This window comes from Pseudorasbora parva, chromosome 13, assembly GCF_024679245.1.
Source record: "Pseudorasbora parva isolate DD20220531a chromosome 13, ASM2467924v1, whole genome shotgun sequence".
Taxonomy (NCBI): domain Eukaryota; kingdom Metazoa; phylum Chordata; class Actinopteri; order Cypriniformes; family Gobionidae; genus Pseudorasbora; species Pseudorasbora parva.
Genome location: NC_090184.1, coordinates 23,365,669 through 23,392,978, shown reverse-complemented (window position 1 = coordinate 23,392,978; position 27,310 = coordinate 23,365,669). Strand labels below are relative to the sequence as shown.

Here is a 27,310-nt window from a genome sequence, read left to right as displayed (position 1 = left end):
AGTGGGAGACCAGTCTTGGACTAAAGGGTGACATGGCTGATGGTAAGCATCTAGATTGACATTTGTCACAATTCTGTGCTGATAGGAGTGACTCAAATGTTTGTACGTGCTGGTAGTTGGCCACTAAGTGAATATGGAAGTCAGTCAGCGGAGGAGGGACAGTCACAGGCCAGGTTACAGAATCAACTCATTGAGGGTGCTCTAGTTAAGTGCAATGTAACCTAGCAACAGCTCCATCATAGCAGTGCACCGTGAGACATATATGATTATTTACAAGTCATCACTTTAACCAGTAAGTGTAATTTCCAACATAATTTGCTTCCTGACCTTTTTAGGTCATTACATTGTTTGGAGCATAAAAAAGACAAATTGACATTTTTCAAATAAAATAAATAAATAGATAAAACAAAGAACAAACACCCATTGTTTTTGCATATATATATATATATATATATATATATATATATATATATATAAATTACACAATGATTTTTTTTATAATAATAAAGCTATAGTATTACCTTTACAAATTAGAAATCATATTTCTACTCCAATTTTTTTTTTTTTTTTTTTTTTTTTTATATAAAAATTTAAATGGTGGCTGTCATACAACTTTCCAGACTACTTCAAACATTCATTAAATATTGAAGAGCATTAAAAATGATAATGAATATGTAATATGGTGCATTTATTTAGCAAAATGCACCTCTCTAGAGTCAATTTTCCTAGCTGACTAAAGAATATATACACTGGCTTTTTTTTCCTTAGGTAAATGTGACGTTACATGACATTGTTTACAATTTTATTGTTTTACTGATGCCTTTTCGCATTTGAAACACTGATTGAGCGATTACATGTGACATTACATGGATTTCAATAAATTGTATTCTATCTTTTAACACATTCAGATGTTCATTCATGTTTATTTCACGCTCACGTGATAATTGGTTACATTCAAAAGCACAGTATCGAGGCAGCTTCTGTATCGGTAAATTCAGGAGCTCATGACGATGTATCATTGTATTGATAGTTTGGGCACAGCCCTAGTAAAATTTGCAAATCTACCAAATCTGTTTTGCCAGTATATTATTACAGTATCAACTGAGGGTGCTTTTGCTTGTGTTTGAGGGTGCTTAGCAGAACCCCCTGTAGAACCAGGCCTGGACAGTGAGCTGTTATACTCAAATGCAGTACTACGGTGAAAGCTCTATACAAGACACACTTGGAAAACTATTTCTCCTCACCCTCGTCTGCGTCTTCATTATTGCCTGTGCACATATTAAAGAAAAAAAGGCGCAGTGCCACACACACATCTTTCGGATATATAAAACTATAAACAAAACATCTGCTGTTGTTATAGATTTTAGGGAATTCTGGCTCTGATCATCACTGCAATATTTTACAATAAAAGTCAAAACTCTTATTGGGCTCTTAACCAACTCTTTTCACTTAGGAAGCTTTGTAATGGGTACTGGCTGTATATTAGCACTTGCTGACTGCTTCAACAATCAAAAATTCTACATTTTCAAAGTCAAACTTAAAAAAAAAATGGCATTCATATGTTGGCGAAATTCATAGTTGTCTTCAAAACCATTTTAACTATTACGGTGAAATCCTCTAAACCTTAGTCAGTCAGAGATGTCTACAATGACTGGAAGTCTACAAAAGGCACAAAAGTTGTGTTGAAACTTTTATTCCTAGGTTAAACCTTTGGCTCAGATACATTTTTGGAGACTTACCAGAGCTCCAGACCATCTTCAAGCAGGTAAACATGAGGGGGCTGTGAAACATCTGTGCTGAGCTGGATAACAGGTAGAAGGAAGGGATAAAGATTCTTGCTTTCCGATCCCAGCCCCTGGACAACACACACACACACACACACACAAATTAAACAATCATAACAGTGAAAAACTTGATCAAATTTTCAGATTGGGATTTACATTTAAAAAATGTATTTTAAAATGTAACATTTAAAAGCCCTGAAAACTAGCTGTATTATAAATTCCTAACAGATGTACAATGAAGATGCGGCCAAAAAAACCCATTTGTATTCAGATATAAATGTGATAACGGGTTGTCAAGATATGGAGCGCTGCCAAAATGAGTTTCATTCCCTCTTACAGCCAAGCAACAAAACATAATTTTCTATCTGAATAGTGACAGGTGTGATATTGTGTCAGCTTCCCATGCTCTCAAGTAAGGGAATCTCAGGAATACACCAGCGGCTTTGTGTTTTCTGGGTTCATTCAAGGGCCTGGTCTTGAGAGCAGCCTTGCTCTCCCCCGGGTGAGATATGCCCACTCAGCCTCTGACTGATGAGGGCTCATCACAGACCACCGCAAAGGGCTCTTAAGTTCAGGGCACGACTGCCTTTGACGGTCTGCTGATTCTGAGCTGTCCATCAAAATCACCGATGGAGAGCTCTAGGGGACTTAGAGAAGGTAGAACTGTAGCATCCATAGGATCCAAGTGAAGCTTTGTTACTGTCAATGGGCCAATGATAAAAAAACAACAACAAACAGAAGCCAAGGACAACCACAGCAGACACAAAAAGTCATACCTTGGCAAGAAAGGAGAGTTGTTGGGGAATGGCAGTTTGAAAGTTGAGTGGAACAATTAAATTTTAGTCATGAGTCTTGATGTTGAACTGTTGGGTTTGTGTTTTCCTAAATGATGATTTTCATTACAACACTTTTTCCTAATAATAAATAAGCAAATATAATGTCCCTCTTGGGCAGAACCTTTATATTCCCATAATTCATCTTTTTTAAAATCATAAATTATTGCGGTTAGTCACCCTTTATCAGGCCCAGAGTGGCCATCGGGAAAAATCTCTCTCTCTCTCTCTCTCTCTCTCTCTCTCTCTCTCTCTCTCTCTCTCTCTCTAAACTCTAGCGCATTGGTGTACTCAGCTCATGGCCATGGAGAAACAAAATAAAAAAATAATAATTTAATGCTGTGGAGAGAATAAGCTAATCGCGGAAGGATAAAATGGATAAAAAGTTGCCAAGGGGAGCTGAAAAAGCCAGGTTAAAAAAAAGAAAGCCTTGGGCCCCCGGGCTGAAAAAGGGTCCCACTACGGCCCTGCCCTTTATGTCTTCTAGGAATGTGAAGGTGAGGAAATTTTCCAAACGGTTTATTGGCGTGACAACAATACACAACAACACACCTAAACATGCTAATATGTGTCTTCAGGATCATTACAAAAATACAGGAGGGTGTGTTTGATCAGGGTGCAGAGCATTGGCCCTCCAGGGCAAGATTTGAACAGCCCTGTACTACAGTAACATTAATAATCGCATCCATGAACATCATTTCTCCCCGAGTCCTATCCCGATTCTTTTTCTTTTGTGAGGTGAAAACCACATGTCCCAAGATTCCGCGCTCAAACTTGGCCTCATCAAACTTCGCCTTTGTTTTGAATATGCGCCCTCTAGCGGACAGAAAAATTACAAAGTGCAACTTTAATGAAAAACACAAAAAGTGTTTGTACAAGAACACAATGACAAATTTTGCTTTGAACCCATATCTTCTGCAATCGTCTTGTCAATCAAGAGTGAGGTGAAATGGCCGATGTGGTGTGAAATCTAACTCCTGCTGCTGAATCGGACTCTTGCTTAGTTCACGCTCAGTTGAGCAGACACGTTCAGTTTTTAATTGCAGTGCCTGTTCTCTAACTCTGAGGTCTTCAACCCTGCTCCTGGCGACCCACGGTCCTGCAGAATTTTGCTCCAACCCAAATCAAAGACAGGTGAAGCTAATCAAGCTCTCCAGGTCATTTGTTGAAAATACACAGGCAGGTGTGCTGAAGCAAGTTGGAAATAACCAAGCGGCAACCTCCCGCGATCTCTCTTGAAGCCAATACGGAAGTAATGTAAACTGCAATTCCTCAACTGGTCACTAGGGACAGGCTCCAGAAGGGAGCAGAATCTCATTGAGCCCCATGTTAAAATTCTCAACTTTAAAGCAGAAAAAAACATATTTACAGCCTGGTACAAATTGTGGTTTTGGCTTATAAGGCTAATTTTGATCTTCATGACAACTCTGAGGGGGGTGAATTTTTTTATAACTCATTCGTTTCCGTTATATAAAGCCTTAAGGTTCTGCATAATTAAGGGCGTGGTTACAAGTGCATAGCCATTTATCCGCCGTCTATAGTTATTGCGTCACCTCAGCTCCGCGCACATCCCGCCTTTTTGCCCATTTTCTGTTATCCGGGAGTGACACGCGTTGACTCGCTCACAAGATGGCAACGCCCAGCTCGACACTACTTTAAGCTTCAGAACGGCTTATCAGAATCCTATGGGTGACGTCGCGGACACTACGTCCATATTTTTTTACAGTCTATGGAAATAACCTTTGCAGGACAGTGAGTCCCCCAGGAGCAGGGTTGAAGACCTCTGCTCTAACTGAACATAATTTTTTATGCCGTGCTGTACAAAGAAAACGGTTATGTCATTAGCTCATTTCAATTTATCATATAGCGACAATGTGGGCAGATCAGTTATATAGTTGATATAGTTAATTTTTGAAATTCATTTTATTTGGATATTTAGTTGAAAACTTCAAAAATGTTGTGTCCCCAACTGAGCAAGCCAAGCCAAAGGCAACAGTCACAAAGTACCAAAACTCCATTAGGGCATAATGGAGAAAAATAAAACCTTGGGAGAACCAGGCTCAGTTGGGTGCCAGTTTTCCTCTGGCCTATTAACAAACAGTGAATGATTATTACTCTGGCAACCTTACAGGTCAGAAAACATATTAGATTGGATTCGGAATATTCGAAAGTTTGAGGTATGATGCAAATTCAGAGGAGACACTAACTGACACAGTCTCTGTAGACACTTCAGGGATGCGCTGGTCATGTCTGGATGCAGCCATGGACGCTTTAACATCTGATCTGGATATGGCCCGGATCAGGCTGACTGCAGTAAACCTCTGGATAAACAGAGAGACTAACATTATTGTGGATGCCACTCTTTTTATGACGTAACGAGTACATCAGGTGTTATGGGAAGTGTTCCCGGTTCCGGCTGACCTAGTTAATGCAGCCTAACAATCCGTCAATTGATTTGAATAACTTAAGTTAAACATTTGTTCTTCTAGATTTAAACTGACAGAGTGTGTCTGCTTCCCGAACAATGCTAGGAAGACTGTTTAGGTGCTAAACAGGAAAAGGATCGACCACCTGCAGTTGATTTTGATATTCTACGTATTATCAACTGGCCAGAATCTTGAGACCGCAATAGACGTGATGGAGTATAATGTGTTAAGAGCTCGCTCAAGTACTGGGGAGGTAAACCATTTAGTGCTTTGTATGTAATAAGCAGGATTTTAAAATGTATGCAATGTTTAATAGGGAGCCAGTGCAGTCTTGACAGAACTGGGCTAATATGATCATACTTCCTGGTTCTAGTAAGAACTCGAGCTGCTGCGTTTTGGACCAGCTACAGTTTATTTATTAACGAGCAGGGCAACCACCCAGTAGAGCATTACAATAATCTAGCCTTGAGGTCATGAACGCATAAACTAAATTTTCAGCATTTTGCATTGAAACTATGTGCCATAATTTAGATATATTTTTAAGATGGTAGAATGCAGTTTTACAGATGCTAGAAACATGGCTTTCAAAAGAAAGATTGGTATCAAATAGCACAGCCAGGTTCCTTACTGATGGCGAGGGCTTGACAGAGCAGTCATCAAGGGTTAGACAGCATTCTAGGTTACTACCTGTGGAGTGTTTTAGTCCAATAATTAAAAATATATTTTTTTCTGAATTAAGTTGCAGGAAATCAATATACATACAATTTTGGTAAGTTCAAATTGAAAATTTGTAAGTGCCATCAGGGCGTGAGGAAATATAGAGCTAAGTATCGTCAGCATAATGAAAACTACGGCATGCTTCCTAATGATATCTCCCAGTGGTAGCATATACAGGGTGAAAAACAACGGTCCTAACAATGAGCCTTGCGGTACTCCATACTGAACTTGTGATCAGTGTGACATTTCTTACTGCTACAAACTGATAATGGTCAGATAAGTATGATTTAAAACCATGCCAATGCAATTCCACTAATGCCAACATCATATTCGAGTCTATTCAAAAGAATGTTGTGGTCGTTAATATCGAATACTGCGCTAAGATCGAGTAACACTAATAGAGATATAACCACGATCGGATGATAAGAGTAAATTATTTGTATCTCTGATGAGAACAATCTCAGTACTATGATACGGTCTAAATCCTGACCGGAAATCCTCACAGATATAATTTCTTTCTAAAAAGGAACATAATTGTGAAGACACTGCCTTTTCTATTTTTTTGTCTAGAATTTGTCACTGAGTCATAGCAATAGTGTCTTAAATAGCCTGTGTGAAGCACTTTGTCTTTTTCCCTTTTTCTGAAAAGTGAGTTTTTGGAGATAAGGTTTCCACCTAACAGAGACGATATAGGTCTCGCACATTGGCCCTCATTTATCAATCTTGCGTAGCGTATTTGTTGGCGTAAGATTATGCTTACACTCCTCTCACCGCCTGATTTATGAAGCTGTGCGTACCTCTGCAATCCAGGTGTACGCAATACTTGCCCTTGATAAATGCCTCGGCTGAAAACGATAGTCATTAGAATAACACGCTCCTATATATTCAAGTCTCCGCCTCCCCCACGACCTCCTTTTACGCCAGGCACACACGGAAGACGGCAAAGAAGCGAAACTTCTCCAACATGGAGATCGAGACCATCACCAGGTGGAAAAAGAACTAAATTGTTTTATTTGGGAGTTCAAAGAGTGGGATTAAAGGCACCTACAAAAATAAAATATGGACCCATATTGCGAGTAGGCCTACTGTTAATAGTGTGGGAGTTGAGAAGCTCACTCCAGCAGTTTAAATAGCTAGCTGTTTGGATGAGAAATTACCTATCACAATGCATTATTTTACAGCACGTGTTTTGAAACAATTAGCATTTAATTTCGTATCACGGCACATGTATTGGGGTGTACAAGAGTGATGATGATGTGATGCGGAGTACCATTCATTCACATTAATAATTGCATGACAATTTGTAAGATTCTTCTTCTTCTTCTTCTTCTTCTTCTTCTTCTTATTATTATTATTATTATTATTATTATTATTATTATTATTATGATTTTATTATTAATGACGCTTATTGCTATTTAGAAGAAGAATGTTATCATTTATTGTATTATTATTATTTAAAAGAATAATGCCATTTTTATTATTTTGTCAGTCTGAATTATTTAGTACGTATAATTATTAGTACGCACTTTTGATAAATGAGGGCCATTGAGAGTAAATGGCTATATCAGTTTGGAAAAATAAGGTGGATACCGGTAACCCCGCTCTTGGAGAACATCCAGTGAATCAGTTCAGAATTACTTAAGGGTCTGTAAAAATACAGACAGATGTGTTGACAATTGTCTGGAAATACAATACAACCACAAAGAAAAATTATAGACTAATTTCCTCAAAAAATCCAACTAGTGCACACACAAATAACGTTGAAGTTTACCACAAAAAAAAAAAATTGTGCAAACATCCCAAATATCAAACAAAACCTTCAATCATAACAACTGCCAATTTTGCAGGCCACGGCATGTGCAGAGGCAATTTAGACTTGGTCAACAAATCATATCCAAGTGTGCAGTAAAGAGAGCATCCATTTTGAAGCATCTGTCAGAAATATGCTTTTGGGGATGGACCCATGATGGGGCCATTTAAGGATGATTGACTTTGAATGTTCACTGGTAATATTGTCTCTTCAGCATTCTGTGCCAGGCTGGAGAGCAGCAGCTGCGATACCATATGGCTGGCAGAGGCGGCCACAGAAAACACAAATAAATGCAAGGTTAATAGCAAACTGTTGATGGCGGGTGGTGAGATATGCACACAATAGATAGTTTCCTGAAGGACTGCTGGCATTTCAATATGCAAATCTAAGGACTTAAGCAAAGAAAAAAAAACAAAAAGAAAAAAGATTAATGAGTGCTGGTCAACTAAGCTGGCACAAGTTTTGGATTTCTGGAAGTATGCAAATTTCAGGCAAGCCTTGGGCGATCTTTTAGACTGATTCATGTGCCTGTGATTTACAAGAACTGAAGACGCTGTAATGAAGGGTCTTTAACTGTGAGCGAGAAATGTTAATATGCAGGATGTGGTTACTGAAGCAAAGAGCACTTTCAAAGACAAAGAACAGCTTATTTAAGCGGATGAGTACTCAATAACTCTCCTCAGAGGAATATTTATGAAATTAACTCAAAATATAACATTATCTTTGATCCACGCAATTATAACTAAACATCTGTACACGGAGAAGAGGTGAACTGAAAGGTCAAACCCAGGCTGCTCAAGACATTTAAAACAAGACATTCAAATAACTGGACAGAGGAGCTCAATATGCTTTATTAATCAAAATCACCATTATATATATATATATATATATATATATATATATATATATATATATATATATATATATATATATATATATATATATATATATATATATATATATATATATATATATATATATATATATACTTAATTATTAGTTTAAATGTGCCATTATTAAAATTAATTTGTATAATTAAATAATTAATTAGTTAATAAATAGAATGAACAAATGGCCAATATTTTTTTCCAAAAAAATGATAATTAATAATATCAATTCAATATTTAGTCATTATTTGCTATGATTTAATGTAATTATTAACAATTTAATTATAAATAATTATTAGATTTTTTTTTTTAAACAAATATATTAAATTATTTAAATGAACAGAATCCATGACAAATCCATCTCTAATGACATGTATAAAAAATAAAAATAAAAACTAATGTTAAATATTTTTGCTTTAAATGTCTATATAGTGTCGTCAAATTTAAATCTGCCCGCGAGTATCGTCTAGGAACTCTCAATACCCTTCTGAGCTGTAATTGCCGAACTCTTGCCGGACCAATCACATTGTGTATAGAGTCGGTGGGCGGGGCCATAATGACGACGGCCAAGTTGCGTTTGCGTGCTTCTAGAAAACACAGAAACTGGCGAACGGCGGCGGTCTTTCGAATCAGCTTTGACCGCGACTTTGGAAGACTAGGAGTTAAGCTTTTCTCTGAGAAAAGAACGGCACTGAAGCCATTCTTAAAAAGGGAAGATGTGTTCGGGGTTTTGAATATGTACAATGTGAATACTGAACTTTAGAGGTTCAGTCAAAAGTCTGGCTGTGTGATAACTCCTGCTTTGAAGTGGAGGTTTGGCCAAAAAATAATCAAAACTCAACATTAAGAGCTCAGGTGCCATTAACACGACACCAGCTATGCGTTTTAGCTGATCATTTACATGACAATGGTGTTTTTGGGGGTCTGAAAACACAAACATTTGAAAACAGGACACAAAAAGTGCGAGCTTTTGCAAACAAATGCCATTATCGCCTCTGTGTAAACTAGAACAATGAGAATTTGTGAAAACGGTGACGTCATGTGTGGGTGTAATATCTGTTCAGTCTATAGGCTTGTAATGTTTCATTACAAAGTGACCTAGTCAACCACACGCCTGGCAGCATAACACAGCATTGCTAGTTGTTTTCATGGATTTGTGTGAATGGGGATCATTTTGACAACGTTGTCGCCTGTATGCGAAAAACACAAAAGGAAAACTTTTTCAATTTTTAGTACACTGTTGTTGTGAATATGTACCCTTAGACAATCTCCAAGAGTCACAACCCAGTATGCAGAACCCAGTCTCCATTTAGTCAAAATTGATTATTTTTTTTATTTTTAAATGTCACAAATAAAAAAGTGTGAAAAGGGGTGTTCCTGTATCAGCAACGTGTGGCTCAGTGGAGCTCTCAGTTAAAGCGAGCTCAAGATATCCAGCTAACGCAGCCTCTGGATGGTTTAAAAGTGAGTGTCACTCATCTCCTCAGGGGCTGGAGTGACACAGAAACTGCTCCTCATGCACAGAGCAAAAGAAAAAAAAGGAGCAGGATGAAATGAGCAGCTTGCAGGATCCCGTGTGGCGGAAGATGGAGAAGCACTGTGGCAATTTTAAAATACACCCATCAATAACAAGCCGTGTCCGCCTGTGTGTTCATACACTCACAGCAGGAAGGGATGAAGTGTATCGTACTAAAATAAAGGTCTTCTGCAAAACTAGAAAACCAGAGAAGGGCTCAGCAGGGCTGGAGGGCATTTGTTCATATCAACAGACGATGACGGTGAAAATCAGGTATCCCCCCCCCAATTGGTGATGGTACGCACATCACGTCCAAGTGAGCACTTGAGACACAAACAGAATGCTAAACACCCGACCCGACCATTTCAAAGGCTTGTTATCTGTTTCATTCTTGGCCCCGTGGGTATGCCATACCTGTACGAGATGGATGAGGGTAGTGAGAATGGCACAGCGGAGCATGTTGTGTTCTTCTGACTGCTTCCAAAGAAGTGGAAGGTACTGAACCAAGCAGCCCACGTACGGTCGAATCTAGAAGATAAGAGGGGGAAAGTAAAGCACTGATCTCAAATGCAAAGGAGCGCACGCCCCCCAAAAAAGTTTGTTTTAGGCCTGAATGCTTTAGATTAAGTTTCTGATTTATCCTTGAGAAAAATCAGAAAACAGGTCAGGTTCAAAGAACCTCTAAAACTGTGATTACAATTTAAAGCAGGGGTTGACCAGCCCATTCATATTAAAACTGCAGCAATCAACAATTACCGTTTTTAAACTTTTTAATGGAAATGACACCCAAATATGACGACCCTTTATTGAGGGAAACATATGGGTAACAATATATGGCCCATTTATACTATGTAAAAAGTTATCAGTCAATAATGTCAAATTATGCATTCACTTTATAACATGAAAATAACTTTTAATAATAGTATTATTATCATCACCAATCATTTTCACCCTATTTTTATTTGAACTTCTCTGAAATATGTAATAGCTCAATACAGTATTAATGTTATGCTCCATTTATACATTGCTAAAATATGGTCTGAATTTATATTTATAAAATGTAAAATAAACAGATAATAATAACAATAAAAAATGTAATTTCTCAGAATCATGTCATTCAGTATAATATCATTGCGTTAGCTATTTAAGGGATATTGAGAGTTACTATAACAAAACTTTTCAGTTTCTTTAATGCTGCTCTTGCAATGTATTCCAACGATTTGCTGCCTGATTAAATGAATAATATTCTATGAATTATTCCTATGGACTATACTCAGAACCTCAGGCTAAATCCTCCCTTCCTAAAACTTTATATTCTTCACTTCTAATCCTTATTAGCATCCTTAACTTTGGGAATGTTTCTCAAGTAGGGAAACATAAAAAAGCAGATACCGTACATTTATCTGTCAAAAACGTCAGAAAGCATTTTGAATTATTATCCGTCAATGCATCAAATTCTGTACATTTTTGTCTAAAGCAACCTTTGTCTATCTGCCAGCCTCATATTTTATTTATATATTCAGGTCAGGTTTTAAAAGACCCTTTTTCATTTCATTCTACATTTCCAGAACAATAGTAAACATTTTTTCTTTTTTTTTACAAATATACTCCTAAAACTCAATCCAGTGTCATCTCTGCAAACAACTTTATTTCATATGTAAATATCTATTATAGTTTATATTTAAGAAAATGCATATAATGCACAATGTAATTGAATGCAGTGGTTTAGCAAACTTTTTTTTTTTCTTTTGCTGTCAAGTTTTTAGCCTTTTAGTGCTTTATCAGCATTTTCTTCTGCTGAAAGAAAAACTGTTTAAATATGCCGCAGACAGTCTGTCACTACCAGTAATGACTGTATATGCTCGTCTTGTTGTCATGGTTTATGATTAATAAATAATGTGTGTGTGTGTGTGTGTGTGTGTGTGTGTGTGTGTGTGTGTGTGTGTGTGTGTGTGAGAGATGGAAGGATCAGTTCTAACGTCACCTGAAACTGCTTTTTTTTAATCATCCACCTGTCACCAACCCAAATCTATGATTTACTCTGATTTACATGTACGCACCCGATCGTCACATTACAATTATTCGAATTCTCGTATGCGCAATGATATTGTAACAACATATTGTGCTTTTATTTTCATTTTTTGCCGAAATTAATTCAAACCAGGTGTCGGCAACCTATATGGCCCACGGAGGAGTAGGCTAATCGCTGGGACGTGAGCAAAAGCGAGAGATGTGTTTGTATTTAATTCAGATAAAGTACATCACTCGTACAGAACTACATTTTGAGGTAGGCCTATTTATTTATAGGAGCTATAAATATGATCGTGCGAGAAACAATGAAAGCACATCAATGAAAACAAGTCAATGAAAGCACGCCGCTCTGAAAGCCTTAATTAGCCTATATTTCAGAGATATCAAGTATATGAAGTTCCATTAAACATTCTACACATCACAATGATGGTGATGCTGGTTGCTTCATGAGTAAAAGGTCATTAGATACTCCACAAGAGCATAGAAACACTCTCGCGTGCTGTAAGAACAAAATGATGTCATTTTGTTCTTGCAGCACTGGTTTGGGAGTTCTAACAGCTTGTTCAGCTTTTTTGTGGGTGTCCGGGAACTATTGTGCGATTGGTCAGAAATTTAAAGTGGGCGATGTAATTGCTGAGAAACGGAAATGCTTGGCACCTGCTTTTCTCATGAAGTATGGAGTGTCCTGGCCAGAACGAACTTTGTTTTGTTCTTGCCATATCGAGAAAACAAACTAATTTCGTTGTTTTTGCGGAGTATGTAAGAAGCTTAACATTAGCTGTGTCTCTTCGGCAAGCTGACGTGCAAACTGCCGCAAATTAAACTTGTTAATTTTGAAAAATGTTCAGCATCGCATAATGAAGCTCAACACAGTTGGTCTCCATTAAAAATAGCGAGACAAATTATACCAGTGCTAATGGCGCTCTCTCTCCCACTGCAGTCTTTAATCTTGAAATTAGCTGCAAATTGAATTAAAAGAGTGATATACGTTCATTGTGTTTTACCATGAAAATAGAGTTCTGTCCTTATTAAAATCAACACAATGATTTGTCTCTCATCCACCCATGTCTCTCATATAACCACTAAGAAACTATTAATTATATATATATATATTTTATATATATATATAGTTGGTTTAATTTAAAGTGACCGGATTGCCTCAAAATTTTGCGATTATTGAAATTAGCCATTTGATACAATAATAGAAATTGGTTTAATAAATAGAAACTCAAAATATTATTGTATCTGAACCACATAAAAAAGATAAATCAATAAAAAGCACAATTTGGCTTTTAAAGTTTCACTGCATCATCACAAATACAAAAAACACAATTACCCAATATTCATACAGAATCTTTTAATAATATTTGACTAAAGCTTGTCGATTTTCAATATTTAGTTTTAATTTCAATGAATTTAATTAGTTTTTACAGTATGTGTATACTGTATCTATATTGCAAACGATTTAGTGATTTAATCTGATTACTCTGCCAATTGATATCATTCAAATTTAAATATACTTCTAAACACTGTCTGCACTGTAAGTGAATCAGCATAACAGAACTACAGGCTTCACAAGGATCATATCCTAGAGGTTTTGAACTGCTGTGCCTTTAACACACAACTACTTTCCTCAAGAAACAAGTAACAGAAATGTGCTGCAGAAACTATTTAAATCTATTGAAGACGTTTATGCCTCAAAATGTTAACAGCAGCTTTATTTCACGCAACTTTAGATTGTGCAAATGGGAGAAATAAAGTTGCAATTAACGTTTTATGTTTCAAACTCTGAGACGGAAACAGATAATAGGTTGTATTATTTCTTTTAATTGTGCCTTTATATCTCACAGTGCAGCTTTCTAATTTTAAACTTTCTCTCACAATTACCTTTATTTTTTACTTTGAGGCCGAAACAGACTTCCCCCGAAATTGGACTGAAATAATCAGAGATAATATTCACAAGAATATTAGGTCACACTTTAGATTAGGGTTCTATACCTAGGCTTATAAACTCCTAATTACTGCTTATTCATAGTTATTAAGGTGGTAAGTCAATTTAGTTATTGGGTAGGAATTGGGTAGGATTAAGGGATGTAGAATATGGTCAATAAGGCATTAATATGTGCTCTATAAGTACTAATAAACAGCCAATATCCCAGAAATATGCACCTATAGTTAATCCTGAGAACTGGACCCTAAACTAAACTGTTTTTTTTTTTTTTTTTTTTAAATGCTTCATATTGCTTAAACTAGGGTCCTTCAGAAAGATATGCAGACAGGAAATGGCTGGAACTCACATGTTTTACTCTAATATTGTTAGTTCTTCAGGTGTTTAGGTTTAACAAATTCTCCTTTACCTTGCCCTTGACCGAATTGGCCCAGTTTCACATTTCTGATCACCCAACAGACATCACAACGTGTAAAAAGTCTTGTGTTAAAAGGTCACGTTTCAGAAGGCACATTTTTGAAGCTCAAATTTCAGTAAACAGTCTATTTAAGGGGGAGGAAGTTCATTGTTCTGAAAGTTACAGTAAGTTTTCATAGTACAATGAAATCTTATCCCAAAAGATCAAGACCTGCTTGATTGCTCAGACTAAAACCCATTTTCAAAACAGGTCCAATTCTCACGATTAACTATAGTCAAACCAGGAGAGATTTGAAATTGTGCCCAAAGATTTGATTTCCAAAAACTTCTGCCAAGAACACTCCTTGTGCCTTTTAAAACCAGCAGCCAGTTCAGATTTTAAAACCATGAGTCACACAAGCTTTAACAAAAGATGAAATTAGCTAAGCTGTGGCATGAGGAACTTGCAAAAAAGCAGTTAAAGATCAAGAAAGAGTCTGATTGAAAAGCAAGTTGTGAATAGAAAATGGAGGCTAAAATGTCAAATCGATCTGTCAAAGGACAAAAGATACATTTCTAAGCTCATAATGACGGAAAAAAATACCGGAATTAATTTTCTCCTATGGTGGTACAGCACAGATTTAAGTGGGGCAAAAGAAAATGACCATGAAAACACTTTCATATTTTAATGCTGGTCATTTTACACATTTTTAAGCTTAATGCAGTGAAGCATTGGATTATTGAATAGGGCATTAACTAACTCCTGTGCTGCACAAAACTGACAAGGAAGGCTACTTCTGAAAGCTGTACACGGTGCGACCCTTTGTAAATAATGCATGCATGTTTGACCAAACAAAGCTTAAATGAGTCTTTGTATTCTAATGGCTAATATAACTGTCATTCATCAAATGGCTGAGAGTCAAGGTAAAAGCAATCGCTTACGGTTATTTTCAAGTGGGTCGTGGCCTTGTCCTCAGTCAGACTGGTTTGGTAATGATATACCATCAATATGTGTCTTTCAGTTTGCAAAAACAACAAATACTAGCATTTGAAATAGAAAAGCATGTGACCCGGCAGGGGTAAAGATTGCACCCTCTGTGTTTGTATGACTCCATTTGACCTCTCGTGATGACTGAAGCTCACCTGGATGCTGACTCTTTCGATGACGCAAGAAATAACGTGGAGAACTTGCATTTTGGTGTCGCATTCATTGACCTGTTGCAACAGCTGGAACAACAGGCTGAAAATAGACTCCAAGTACTGAAGAGGAATAAAATAGGTGTTAATGAAGACCTATAAAGGGTTAATTCACCCAAACAAATTGAAATTCGGTCTTTAATTATGCACCCTCATGTTGTTTCAAAACCAGTTCATTTTTGGAACACAAATTAAGATATTTTTAATGAAATCTGCGAGCTTTCTAACCCCTCCATAGATAGCAATGTTATTACCACTTGTCAAGGCCCAGAAAAGTAGTAAAGTTAAAATAGTCCATGTGACTCTAGTGGTTAAATGTTATGAAGCGACGAGAATATATTTTATGCGCAAAAAACAAACAAAAATAACAATTTTATTCACCAAAATCTTTGTGTCTGTGCCAGTCTCCAACTCAGTTTACATTATAAATAAAATACAGCGTTTTTAAAGTGCTACGGCAGAACGCCCACTTACCATTGGCCGATGCTGTTCATATGAGTAACACAATGTGATGCTGATGCAGGAGCTAGCCAATGGTGAGCCGCCGTTCTGCAGTAGCGCTTTGAAAGCGGTGTCATGTGGCTGAAGACACATGGACTATTTTCAGGATGTCTTTACTACCTTTTGGGGCCTTAAAAGTGTTATTTAAATTGCTGTCTATGGAGGGGTCAGAAAGCTCTCGGATGTCATCAAAAATATCTTCAATTGTGTTCCAAAGATGGATGAAGGTCTTAAGGGTTTGGAACGACATGAGTGAGTAATTAAAGGGTTAGTTAACCCAAAAATGAAATTTATGTCATTAATGACTTGTTCCACACCCGTAAGACCTCCGTTCATCTTCGGAACACAGTTTAATATATTTTATATTTAGTACCAGAGCAAAGGCAGTCTATGCACACTTTACTGTTCATGTCCAGAAAAGGAATAAAAACATCATCAAAGTAGTCCATGTGAGACATCAGTTAGTTGATTAGAATCTCTTGAAGCATGGAAAATTCATGTTGGTGCTAAAATAACAAAAACTACGACTTTATTCAGCATTGTCTTCTCTTCATTCATGATTCGGATCGCGTGTCAAACTACCAAACTGCTGAAATCATGTGACATTGGCGATCCGAATCATGAATCAATCCGCTGATTGAATCCTTTAGAACCTTTTGAATCTTTATTTGAGGTTTGAAAACAAACGCGGAAGAGAAGACAATGCTGAATAAAGTCGTAGTTTTTGTTATTTTTGGACCAAAATATATTTTCAATACTTCTAATTAACCATCTGATATCACATATGGACTACTTTGATGATGTTTTTATTCCCTTTCTGGACATGGACAGTAAAGTGACCATACACTTCCATATACGCTCTCAGGCTAAATATTAAATATCTTAAACTGTGTTCCAAGATGAACGGAGGTCTTACGGGTGTGGAACGACATTAGGGTGAGTCATTAATGACATACATTTCATTTTTGGGTGAACTAACCCTTTAATGAGAGAATCTTCATTTTTGGGCGAATACTTTAAATCAACAATTGAAATGCAATGCTGTCAAATGTAAAAAAAAAAACATCTTACCGGTAAGAACTGCTCAGTTCTGAACTCGAAGTCATCGACAGGTGAGGCTGAGTTAAGTGTAATGACTGCAGGTGAGAAGCAATAACCTCTTAAATGCACAACTGATTATCAGACATGCAGATGAATGAGGATGAGAGTGATTTAATGTTATCACACAGCACCATGCAAACAAACGGGAATGGCTGCGGGTTAATAGGGAAACTAATTACAAGCATTCAGTTAAAGGTGACAAATGACCACTCTGGGGTAAAGACTGGAAACTACAACAGGCTAAGCATCACTCAGAAGAAAGGATATCCAGCTTTAGAGTTGTGGCTGTTTCGATGCGAACCTAAAACAGAGAAGAATTGCATTATTATGCAAAAATCTATAAAGCATGATCTGGGCTGTGAAGTATGAAATTTTAATGGGAGAGCGTTCCACGCCACTCTTGACACCAAATGTAATGGAAATAATGATTCTGTTTCAACACCTTCTGACCTTCTTTTCAAAGACGTTTTTCATTGGTTCATTACTTTATATCAAGAATAGTTATATTAATAATCATCTCCTTTCTTTTTCCTTGGCTTTAAGATTATTCATTTTCATGACTTTTCTATTGGGTCTTTATTTAATTTTTTATATATATATATATATATATATATATATATATATATATATATATATATATATATATATATATATATATATATATATATATATATATATATATATAACATTTTAAATAAAATGTATGAAAGCTGATATTAAATCATTTTTGTTCAGTATATGGGTCAATGAAATGACATGCCTATGTTTGTGCCCAAGTGCATTATTTCCTTTTAATATAATTTTATAAGCTCATGATATTTTACTTTATTCTAAAAAAAAAAAACCTATTTAGTAAAAAAAAAAAATCACAGACTAAGAAAACTATTTAAAATGGTATCTTAATAAAAAAAGGGAAAAAAAGAAATACTGTCATCATTTCAGGTTTTAATACAAACTAATTTTTCAAATATCAGTAGTGTAAAAACTTGTTTGCAGAAATTTGTATAATTCTCAAACATCAGGGTGGCACAGCTGCAAACATAGCTCTATTATAATTGACAAGGGAATACAAGTAAACATGATAATGCATCATCCAAAGGAACCCAACAGATCCTTGTGGCAGAGTGAAAAGGTTTGCAGATCTCTCTGAAATATTGGTAAAAACTATTCATTTCAAGTCTGGGTAGGTTAGTACACTTTCCATGTCAGGTGGCATAAACTATTTTAAATATTTGGAATTGAAAAACTTTGAAATGTTATTTAACAACTGAAACTTGTTGAAACTCAAACTTCTTGAAACTTGACTTGCAAACTCAAATATGCTTTATATCAGTTTTGAAAATATATATTTTTAAAGCACATTTTATGTGTCATTTTCCAGTAGTAAAACAACCCTAAGTTTGCATCACTGTAGAGTGTTGGCATACACACTACTGGTCAAACTTTTTTATTTATTTAAAGACATACTTTTATTCACTAAGGATGCATTCAATTGACTAAAGATGACAATAAAAGACATTTATAATGTTACAGCAATTTTTAATATTATTATTCTCTTGAACTGTTCATCCAAGAATCCTAAAAAAAAAGCTCAAAGTTTGAACAAAAATATTAGGCAGCTGTTTTCAACATTGATAATAATAATAATCATGTGACACTGAAGAGTCGACTGGAGTAACGATGCTGAGCATATCAGTTGCTATCACAGCAATACATTACATTTTAAATCATATTTAAATAGAAGACAGTTATTTTACATTATAATAATATTTCACAAAGCTACGGTTTTTACTGAATTTTAATCAAATAACGCAGCCTTAGTGAACACACAAGACTTTTTTCAAAACACATAAATGGCTTACTTATAGTTTTCTCTGCCCATTAAACTAGGCTAGGAAAACCTATTTTACACACTTCACCTCCAAAGAACTCTTATAAAGGACAGCCATTAATTTCACCTTAAATCAGTGTGGTGCATGTTGACAAGAGACCTCTAAGCCTACTCAAGTTTCCTCAACATAAATCTTGAGAGTTAGCCTGTAACCAAAACAAAATTAACATCATTAAAAGGTCGTGCCGGTATGGGATAACGGAGGAGCCTGAGGGTGTTAGCAAGGATCGCATAAGAAGAACGACTCAAGCAGGTGGCTAATGACAGACCCCGCCACCCTCTCACAATGATATATTACACAGGCTGATGGGACAGCATGCTGCACTCCACAAACAGGTTTATAACGAGCAATAGCTGGAGATGATGAAATTTCCCCAACACATCAAACTTAATGATCAAGCAATTTTCTGAGTAATAGCCAAAGGCCTGGAGCAATGCATTTATTAAGTAGTTAACAGACAAAGACCGAAATGGACAACAAAGACATCTTAACTACTGAATGGTCTGATTCGGCTCGGGTTAGTACTTCCATTAGTCCGTCCATTCTTACTGGCAGCTGCTTTGTCATCAAAAACAATCTCTGTTATGTTAATAAAAATGCTGGAAACTCTCACTTTGAGAAACTTTGTTCTTGTAGAAAAAAAACTATGTCAATTTAGGGATGCAAAATACCATACTGGACATCAGTCGATAGTAAATATGTTTTCATTTATCAGTATCACACTGTACATGTAATTGTTCATGCTTATTTCCGTTCATATTTTTGTTATATAAACAATATAATGCCTTTATACTGTATAACATTCAATTAAAATCAATAATTATGTCATCATAAAAACATAATTGCAAAGCCTAGTAATCTGCAGTTTCATATAGCAAATAGTTTTTGTCGAGCCATGACAACTAAGAGGAGCATCCCGAGCTTCGGAGACAGACGACATCCACTGACCAAAAAAAAAAAACACAAATATGCTCAAAAGCAAATATTTAAAATTGCATTATTTTTCTAATGCTGCTTTTAGTGTTTTTTGAATTAAAGCAAAAAAAATATTGCAATTTTATAGTACAAAATAGTATTATGTCCCACATATGATAGGCCCTATTTTAACGTTTTTAGAGCATGGTCTAAAGCACACGGCGCAGGTGCACTTAGGCCTTATCCGAATTCACTTTTGTTAGTTTAGCGACGGGAAAGAAAAACATTTCTCCCCTGAAGCGCCAGGCGCATGTTCTAAAAGGGTTGTACCTGGTCTCTAGTGAGAAATGGGTGTGTTCTGGATGTAACGTGCAATAAACCAATCAGAGTCTCATCTTCCATTCTCTTTAAGAGCCAGTTGTGCTTGCACCATGGCAGATGCCCCACTTACATGGCGGAATTTGCGGAATCCTTTTATTTTTCATATTTAAAAATATAAGTGTGCTACTGCACGTCGCTGTGTGTAATAAGCAAAGTGTACGAACGTTGTGTGTCCACCCATAGGCTCATATTACTAACGTGCCCTTTAAATAACACAAAAAATGTGTTATGTGGCCTATTAACTTTACACCAGGTTTTTGTTTGTTAATGGAGCAGTCGTTTTCAGTTGCCTCAAAATAGCAACACGCCAACAATGCACCTGAACACGCCGTTTTCAGCACGCCCATGGGCCAACAGGGCTGAAACTAGCAAAAACATGTGTCGCCCATACTTATATTGGGAATATAATAATCAGTTTATCTGTATCAGCCACGATTATAATATTGGCGAGTTGTTAAATTATTTGTTTTACCACATTTGTGTATATTATAGGTAACACTTTGTGCCCTTGTTACACATCTTACATGTATTTATAGTTAAAACACTAAATTATGCATAATTACATGCAACCAAACCTAAATCTAAACAATAATTTTAGGGGTGACCCCGAATAGGAGAAGACTCAATGTATCCATATGTGGAGCCGGATTCGACCACCGATCTCACAGTCAAAACTTTGCGGGTGTTATGAAATGAGTATCATAACATTTTGGCAATATTGGGGTGCTCAAATATTTTATAGACATGTCGCGATGCTTGCTTCGCGTCCGGTGCGAACCTGAGCGCTGTGCCGCACCATGTCTTTAAAATTCGAACACATTGTTTTCAATGAGTTTACACACACCGGCGGCGGCATTCGGCGCCTATCCGCGGCAGATAAATAACAAAGCTGAGCTCTGGTGTGCGCCTCCCTTTAGGCACAATTGGCTTAAGAACGTGCATGTAAACGCACTTAAACGTGTTCTTTTCCTCTCTAGGCAGGTTTTTTTTTAGGTTTATTTATCAAAATTTTCTTTTATATATTTGTGTTATGTTCTGTATTTCGATCGCAGCTTTAAAGTGTTATGAGAAATGTTTATGGAATGTTTATCCACCACATTACCTTTTATTTAAACCTAAATAAGAAAGCCATTGTCAGTTCGTCTGTCAGTTGGCAGGCAGTTTTGGTCGCTTTATTAAAAGTTGTTGCAGTGTAAAGGAAAATAAAAATAGTTTTACCCTCCTGCTGACTTGTGTCATGCCTCTCCCAACCCATTTACACACTCATAGATGATTTGACTATCAGTCGACTATAGAAGGAGTCGACAATTCTGTTTCTAATTTGTAAATCCTTAGGTGGGGACACCCTTACATGATTCTATATTAAGTAGGCTACATGTTGTTAATTAATATTACAACACAATTGTATAATTACACTGTAACAAGGATACCTTAAATACCTAGTTAGATGAACAGAAGTATAGGATTCTGCTACAGCAACTGTCAGTGTGAACAGCTGCACTCGCGGAAGACTCTAAGGGAAGCGCCTCACAGGTGGTACAGTTTGCACTTCATTTACGCAACCAATTAGATGCACATAAACCTGCTATTTTCGAAGCATTTCATTGCTAAATGGCAGACTGTAAAGCATGTAACTAACAGAAACAATACTGGCAGTTACCGAATTCAATCCATCTTCATTGAAATGGGTTTAGGAGGCGGGCTTACATATTTTACAGAGGAATTAAAGCCGAGATAAGAGGGGCTGCCTTCTCTCTCAGAGGCATCTGCGGCATAAAACATCAAACATTGGCTGAAAATAAAGCACTCTGCTCCCTGCCAGAGCGCCCACCCAGTAGATATAAGAGAATTATGAGTGAGAAGATGAGATTCTGTGAGTAACCCTTTAACAAGGTGTATGCCTGCCTGCAGATGTCGGACGAGTCCACGTGCTACCTGGCCAACAAGAGCGGCCGATCAGCATGGGTCTGCTCACCCAAAGGTTCTGCCTGCCTCACTGTTATCAGCCTGCTCAGCCTGCCTCTGTTATGGATATGAGCATCTAATCCTGCTTTCTCCAGCTTGTCTGAATAGAGAAGGTGGTGAATAATAGCTATTAGTCTCCACAAGCAATCGCAGAAGACACAGCTGCCACAATAATTCTCCCACAAGACTTCCCACGCAAAAACACATCCATGCACTGTTCATTTTTCATAGTGTTTTGGTTTAGCTCTAGTTTTTGTGTTTTGAGGAAAATAATCAATATACAATAAAAAGATACAAAGTCTTTGAGAAAACTACTATACTTCTGAAATACTATATATATATATATATATATTTATATATATATATATATATATATATATATATATATATATATATATATATATATATATATATATATATATATATATATATTAGAGTATAGTAGTAAAATAATATATATATATATATATATATATATATATATATATATATATATATATGTATATATATATATATATATATATATATATATATATATATATATATATATATATATATATATATATATATATATATATATATAAATATATAATTCACTTAAGAGACACAGCCTTGCAGGCAAAGTATGTGCCACAAGTTATTAGGGGTTCAAGCCTGAAGGGCTGAAACCCTATTGTTATTGTTAATTTTCCCATGATGCATCATTCTCCATCTAAAACTGATCGGGCAGACCAAACCGTAAGTCGCAGAGACTTGAAACTTTCAGGGCTGGTGGTACTCACACCGACTACCTACGCCACCGAGGCACGCCCCGATCGGCCTGACGGGGGCGCTACAGCGAGCAAAAGTACGAAACGGCTCATAACTCCTTAACCGTTAGGCGTGGGCTCAAGTGTCTTATATCGTTGGAATCCTTGGCTCGGGACGGACAAAACGCATGCCTCGGATTGCCTCGTCACCCTGGGAAAAATTTCGGGAATTTTGGCATTTTCCAAAAACCTACTTTTGCGAACTAGTCCTAGGTTTTTGGCCCGACCGGAACCAAACCAGCGCAGCCAGATTCTCTGGAGTCTGAATGTCAATAATTATAAAAAAAAGTGCAAATTTGGGTTCACGGTCCCTAAGGGCCGCCAAAACGTTTGAGGTGGGAGGGGCCCCTTTTACTCAATTGGCTATTACTCGTCAACGGAACGAGATATTGTCACCAAACTCAGCACGCCTATGTAAGAGCTCACTCTGTGGCTGCGTGAAAAAGGACACGGCGGACCGCCACTCGGTGGCGCTATAACAACTAAAAAGCTGTCAAAATGATGCATTTCTATGGAAAATCCCATTCAATGGCTGAAAGCGGCCCTCTTCCTGCCTGATTTGCATACAGCGTCACCAAATCAAGCGTGCGCATGCGTCACGTGATGCTAAAGAAGCTGGCAGACTTTAGTGGTGCTTCAACTCTTATAAAGGGGGAAAATGCTCCATATTGTTCTGTGCAAAACGACCTTTAAATGACCGAAAAAGGGTCTGCTCTGCGCAAAACTTCACCAAATCGGCTGAGGACGTGCGCCATATTATCCCAAAGAAGCGTGCAAACTTTTACGGAGATCGGGCCATCGGTAGAGGTTTTACAGTTTTAAAGGTTAAAAAAAGCACCACATTCGCATGATAAATGAGCTGAAAATATGAAAATCGACATTTTTCCCCCCCGATGGGCATGTCAAAACGCTTGATAAAGTTTTTGTAACCAGCAGCCCAAAAATCAAGTTCTCAGACCCTATCGTTGTTTTTTTATAGGCTTTTTAAGGCTCTTTTTATGCCCTTTATTATTAGGGGTTCAAGCCTGAAGGGCTGAAACCCTATTGTTATTGTTAATTTTCCCATGATGCATCATTCTCCATCTAAAACTGATCGGGCAGACCAAACCGTAAGTCGCAGAGACTTGAAACTTTCAGGGCTGGTGGTACTCACACCGACTACCTACGCCACCGAGGCACGCCCCGATCGGCCTGACGGGGGCGCTACAGCGAGCAAAAGTACGAAACGGCTCATAACTCCTTAACCGTTAGGCGTGGGCTCAAGTGTCTTATATCGTTGGAATCCTTGGCTCGGGACGGACAAAACGCATGCCTCGGATTGCCTCGCCCTTCAGGCGCCAATTTCGAGATATTTTGGGTTTTTTGAAAAACCTACTTTTGTAAACTTCTCCCACATATTTTCCCTGATTGGAACCAAACCACTTCAGAAATGTTCTTTGGAGGGAGACTTTTAATAATTATGAAAAAAATTCAATTTTCCAATTCATGGTCACTAAGCGGAACCAAAATGTTCAACTGGTCGGGGGCCACTTTTACGAAAATTACTATAACTTGTGAATGGAAAGAGATATTTTCGCAAAAGTTGGGTCACATGTCTATGAGCTCATATTTCGGTCACTTGATAAAAATTGTGATGATTGTCCACTTGGTGGCGCTATAACATGAAAAAAACACAAAAACGGTTATAACCGCACGACGACTAGTCCGATTGACTTGAAAATTGGTGTGCGGTGTCTTGGCCCAAGCTACCATTTAGACCTATGAGGACATTGGCGTATCTCAAAAAACATGGCCGCCATAGGCCAATGAAATTTGAGCACCTATTATGTTTATGGGTCTGTAATCACGTGGTGTTGCACACATCCGCAAAATATTGCATATCATATGACAGTTCTCCTCATGGTGAACAACTTTGCCTCTTGGGCCATTGCTGTCAATCAAATCGTTAATTAAATATTTGTAATTATGTCAAAAACCTACTTTTGTGAACTTGTCCCTGGTTTTTTGCCCAATCAGAACCAAACCAGTCTAGGACATTTCTTTGGACTCTTTAGATCAATAACTATCAAAAAAAGTTGAACTTTTGCATTTAAATGGCTATAACAGGGCCATTTCAAAAAGAGGCGTGGCAAAATACACTCAAAAGCCTATAAATCCTAAGGGGAAACTCAAAACTTCACGAAAATTGTTGGGTATATATGGCATAACATGCTGATGAAGCATGCAATGTTTTTAAAGAGATCTATAACTGTAACTGTGAAAAAGCTTTAAAAACCATACATTTCCTACACTGAAAAAAATTTGGAGTGACATTTACTTAAAAAAAGCTAGGCAACTTTTTCCACACAAAAAGTGCTTGTAATATTTACTCGGGCTATTCTAAGTAATATTTACTTACTAGAACCACTTATTTTTTATGTAAAATACACAAGTAAATTGTACTGGCAATACTCATCTATAGATTGTAATTTTCACTCAGATTACCATTGCATCCAATTACAAACCCAAGTGAACATTGCTGATATTTCTGAGTTTTGCATGATGCCCCCAGAATGCATTGTGGCAGGAAGCATGTCACCATTGTTGAGATTCTTAGGCTGAATCTTGATATCTGTGTGTGAGAAAAGCTTGCAGGAGTTCAAGTGCTTAGTGTACAGTCTGTTATAAAACGTATTTAACTTTTCTGGTTAAAACTGTGATGGATCTTTTCTAGAATAAAACAAGGTTAATAGTATATTGCTCATACTCAGGTATAAGATTGGTGAATTAAGCCACTACACAATGATCTTTGAGCTACAGGAATGTCTTTCCTGTAGCTCAATGAGTAGAGCATGGCGCTAGCAACGCCAAGGTCATGGGTTCGATTCCCAGGGAAAGCAAGACTTGACAAAAATGTAAAATGTGTACCTTGAATACAATGTAAGTCGCTTTGGATAAAAGCGTCTGCCAAATGCATAAATGTAAATGTAAATGATCATATTCTGATCATCAAGCGGCCAAAAGCATCTGATCGTGTTTTCTCTGCTTTTCTTGCCATAACAAACCCAGATACAGCAATGAGAGAAACATTAACATTAAAAAGTAATCAAACTGCCCAACTAAAGAAAACACTAATCGCCATAATGGTGACATAAAAAAACTCTCTTAATTCTCAATAAGAGCTTATGTAGCTTTAGCTATCGTTTTTGTGATTACAACTCACGTTCAGTTAAAAGTCAAAACTTATTGAGAATAAGTCAGCCACATAAAAAGCAACATCCCGAAATGACCATCTCTGCCACCACTGAACAAGTGGGATCTCTGCGAAAAATCTGTGCGCATTTTCAAATGCACTTTGCTTTTCACATTTAAATTTACTTAATATTTTAGGTGCATGTGCTGTGACTATAAAACATTAAATATTATTTATAAATATATGATAAAATTCACTCTTTTTTCTCAGTTAAGTTATTACATAGACTGTACATTTTACTTAAGATATATAGTTCCAACTTAAACTTGATTTTACAACGTAATATTCACATGAATTAATGTAATAGATTTTACCATACCACAAAGTCATTTTTATCAGTGTATGGTAAATTGCCTATATTGGCTGTAAATTGACTTTTCCATCTATTATTTCAGTATAAATAAACTTAATGTCTTTAATGCCTCTGTGCTTAAAAGGCCTTAAAAGCTTGAACCCCGCTAAATGCTGCTTGCAGCTTTAATATTAATATTGAAATTTTATTTAAAATTATATGGTAAAAATTTACAACAAAGTTAATTTTGTTAACTATAGTTGGCTACATTAGGAAACATGACAAATCAAAAATACTTTTAGTAATTTAGCATTTAGTAATCTTAGTTAAATGTTTATGTCAGCAACGGCAAAAACTTCATTAAAAAAGTTGTATGCATTAAAATTATTTAAGCTAACATGAACTATGACTAGTTGTATTGGTGGTAACAATATTTTTACAGAAAGAAAGAAAGAAAGAAAGAAAGAAAGAAAGAAAGAAAGAAAGAAAGAAAGAAAGAAAGAAAGAAAGAAAGAAAGAAAGAAAGAAAGAAAGAAAGAAAGAAAGAAAGAAAGAAAGAAAGAAAGAAAGAAAGAAAGAAAGAAAGAAAGAAAGAAATCTGTCAGAAAATAAAAGTGCTCGAGGTTGAACAAATTATTTTTCAGATGCAAGTGAGTTTCCTGGGCAAAGATTTGTGC

General features: G+C 36.6%; 1 protein-coding gene across 1 annotated transcript in view; it reads right to left on the bottom strand.

The window, feature by feature from the left end:
* The window catches only part of ipo11 (importin 11), a 236,424-nt gene that overhangs the window by 91,410 nt on the left and 117,704 nt on the right, over positions 1-27,310 (bottom strand). Inside the window, exons 17-21 of the mRNA XM_067413532.1 lie at positions 17,415-17,448; positions 17,118-17,158; positions 15,492-15,608; positions 10,388-10,501; positions 1,740-1,855 (exon numbers count right to left, since the gene is read on the bottom strand). Coding sequence (XP_067269633.1) covers positions 1,740-1,855; positions 10,388-10,501; positions 15,492-15,608; positions 17,118-17,158; positions 17,415-17,448 — 422 coding nt within the window. The remainder of the gene's footprint in view (positions 1-1,739; positions 1,856-10,387; positions 10,502-15,491; positions 15,609-17,117; positions 17,159-17,414; positions 17,449-27,310) is intronic.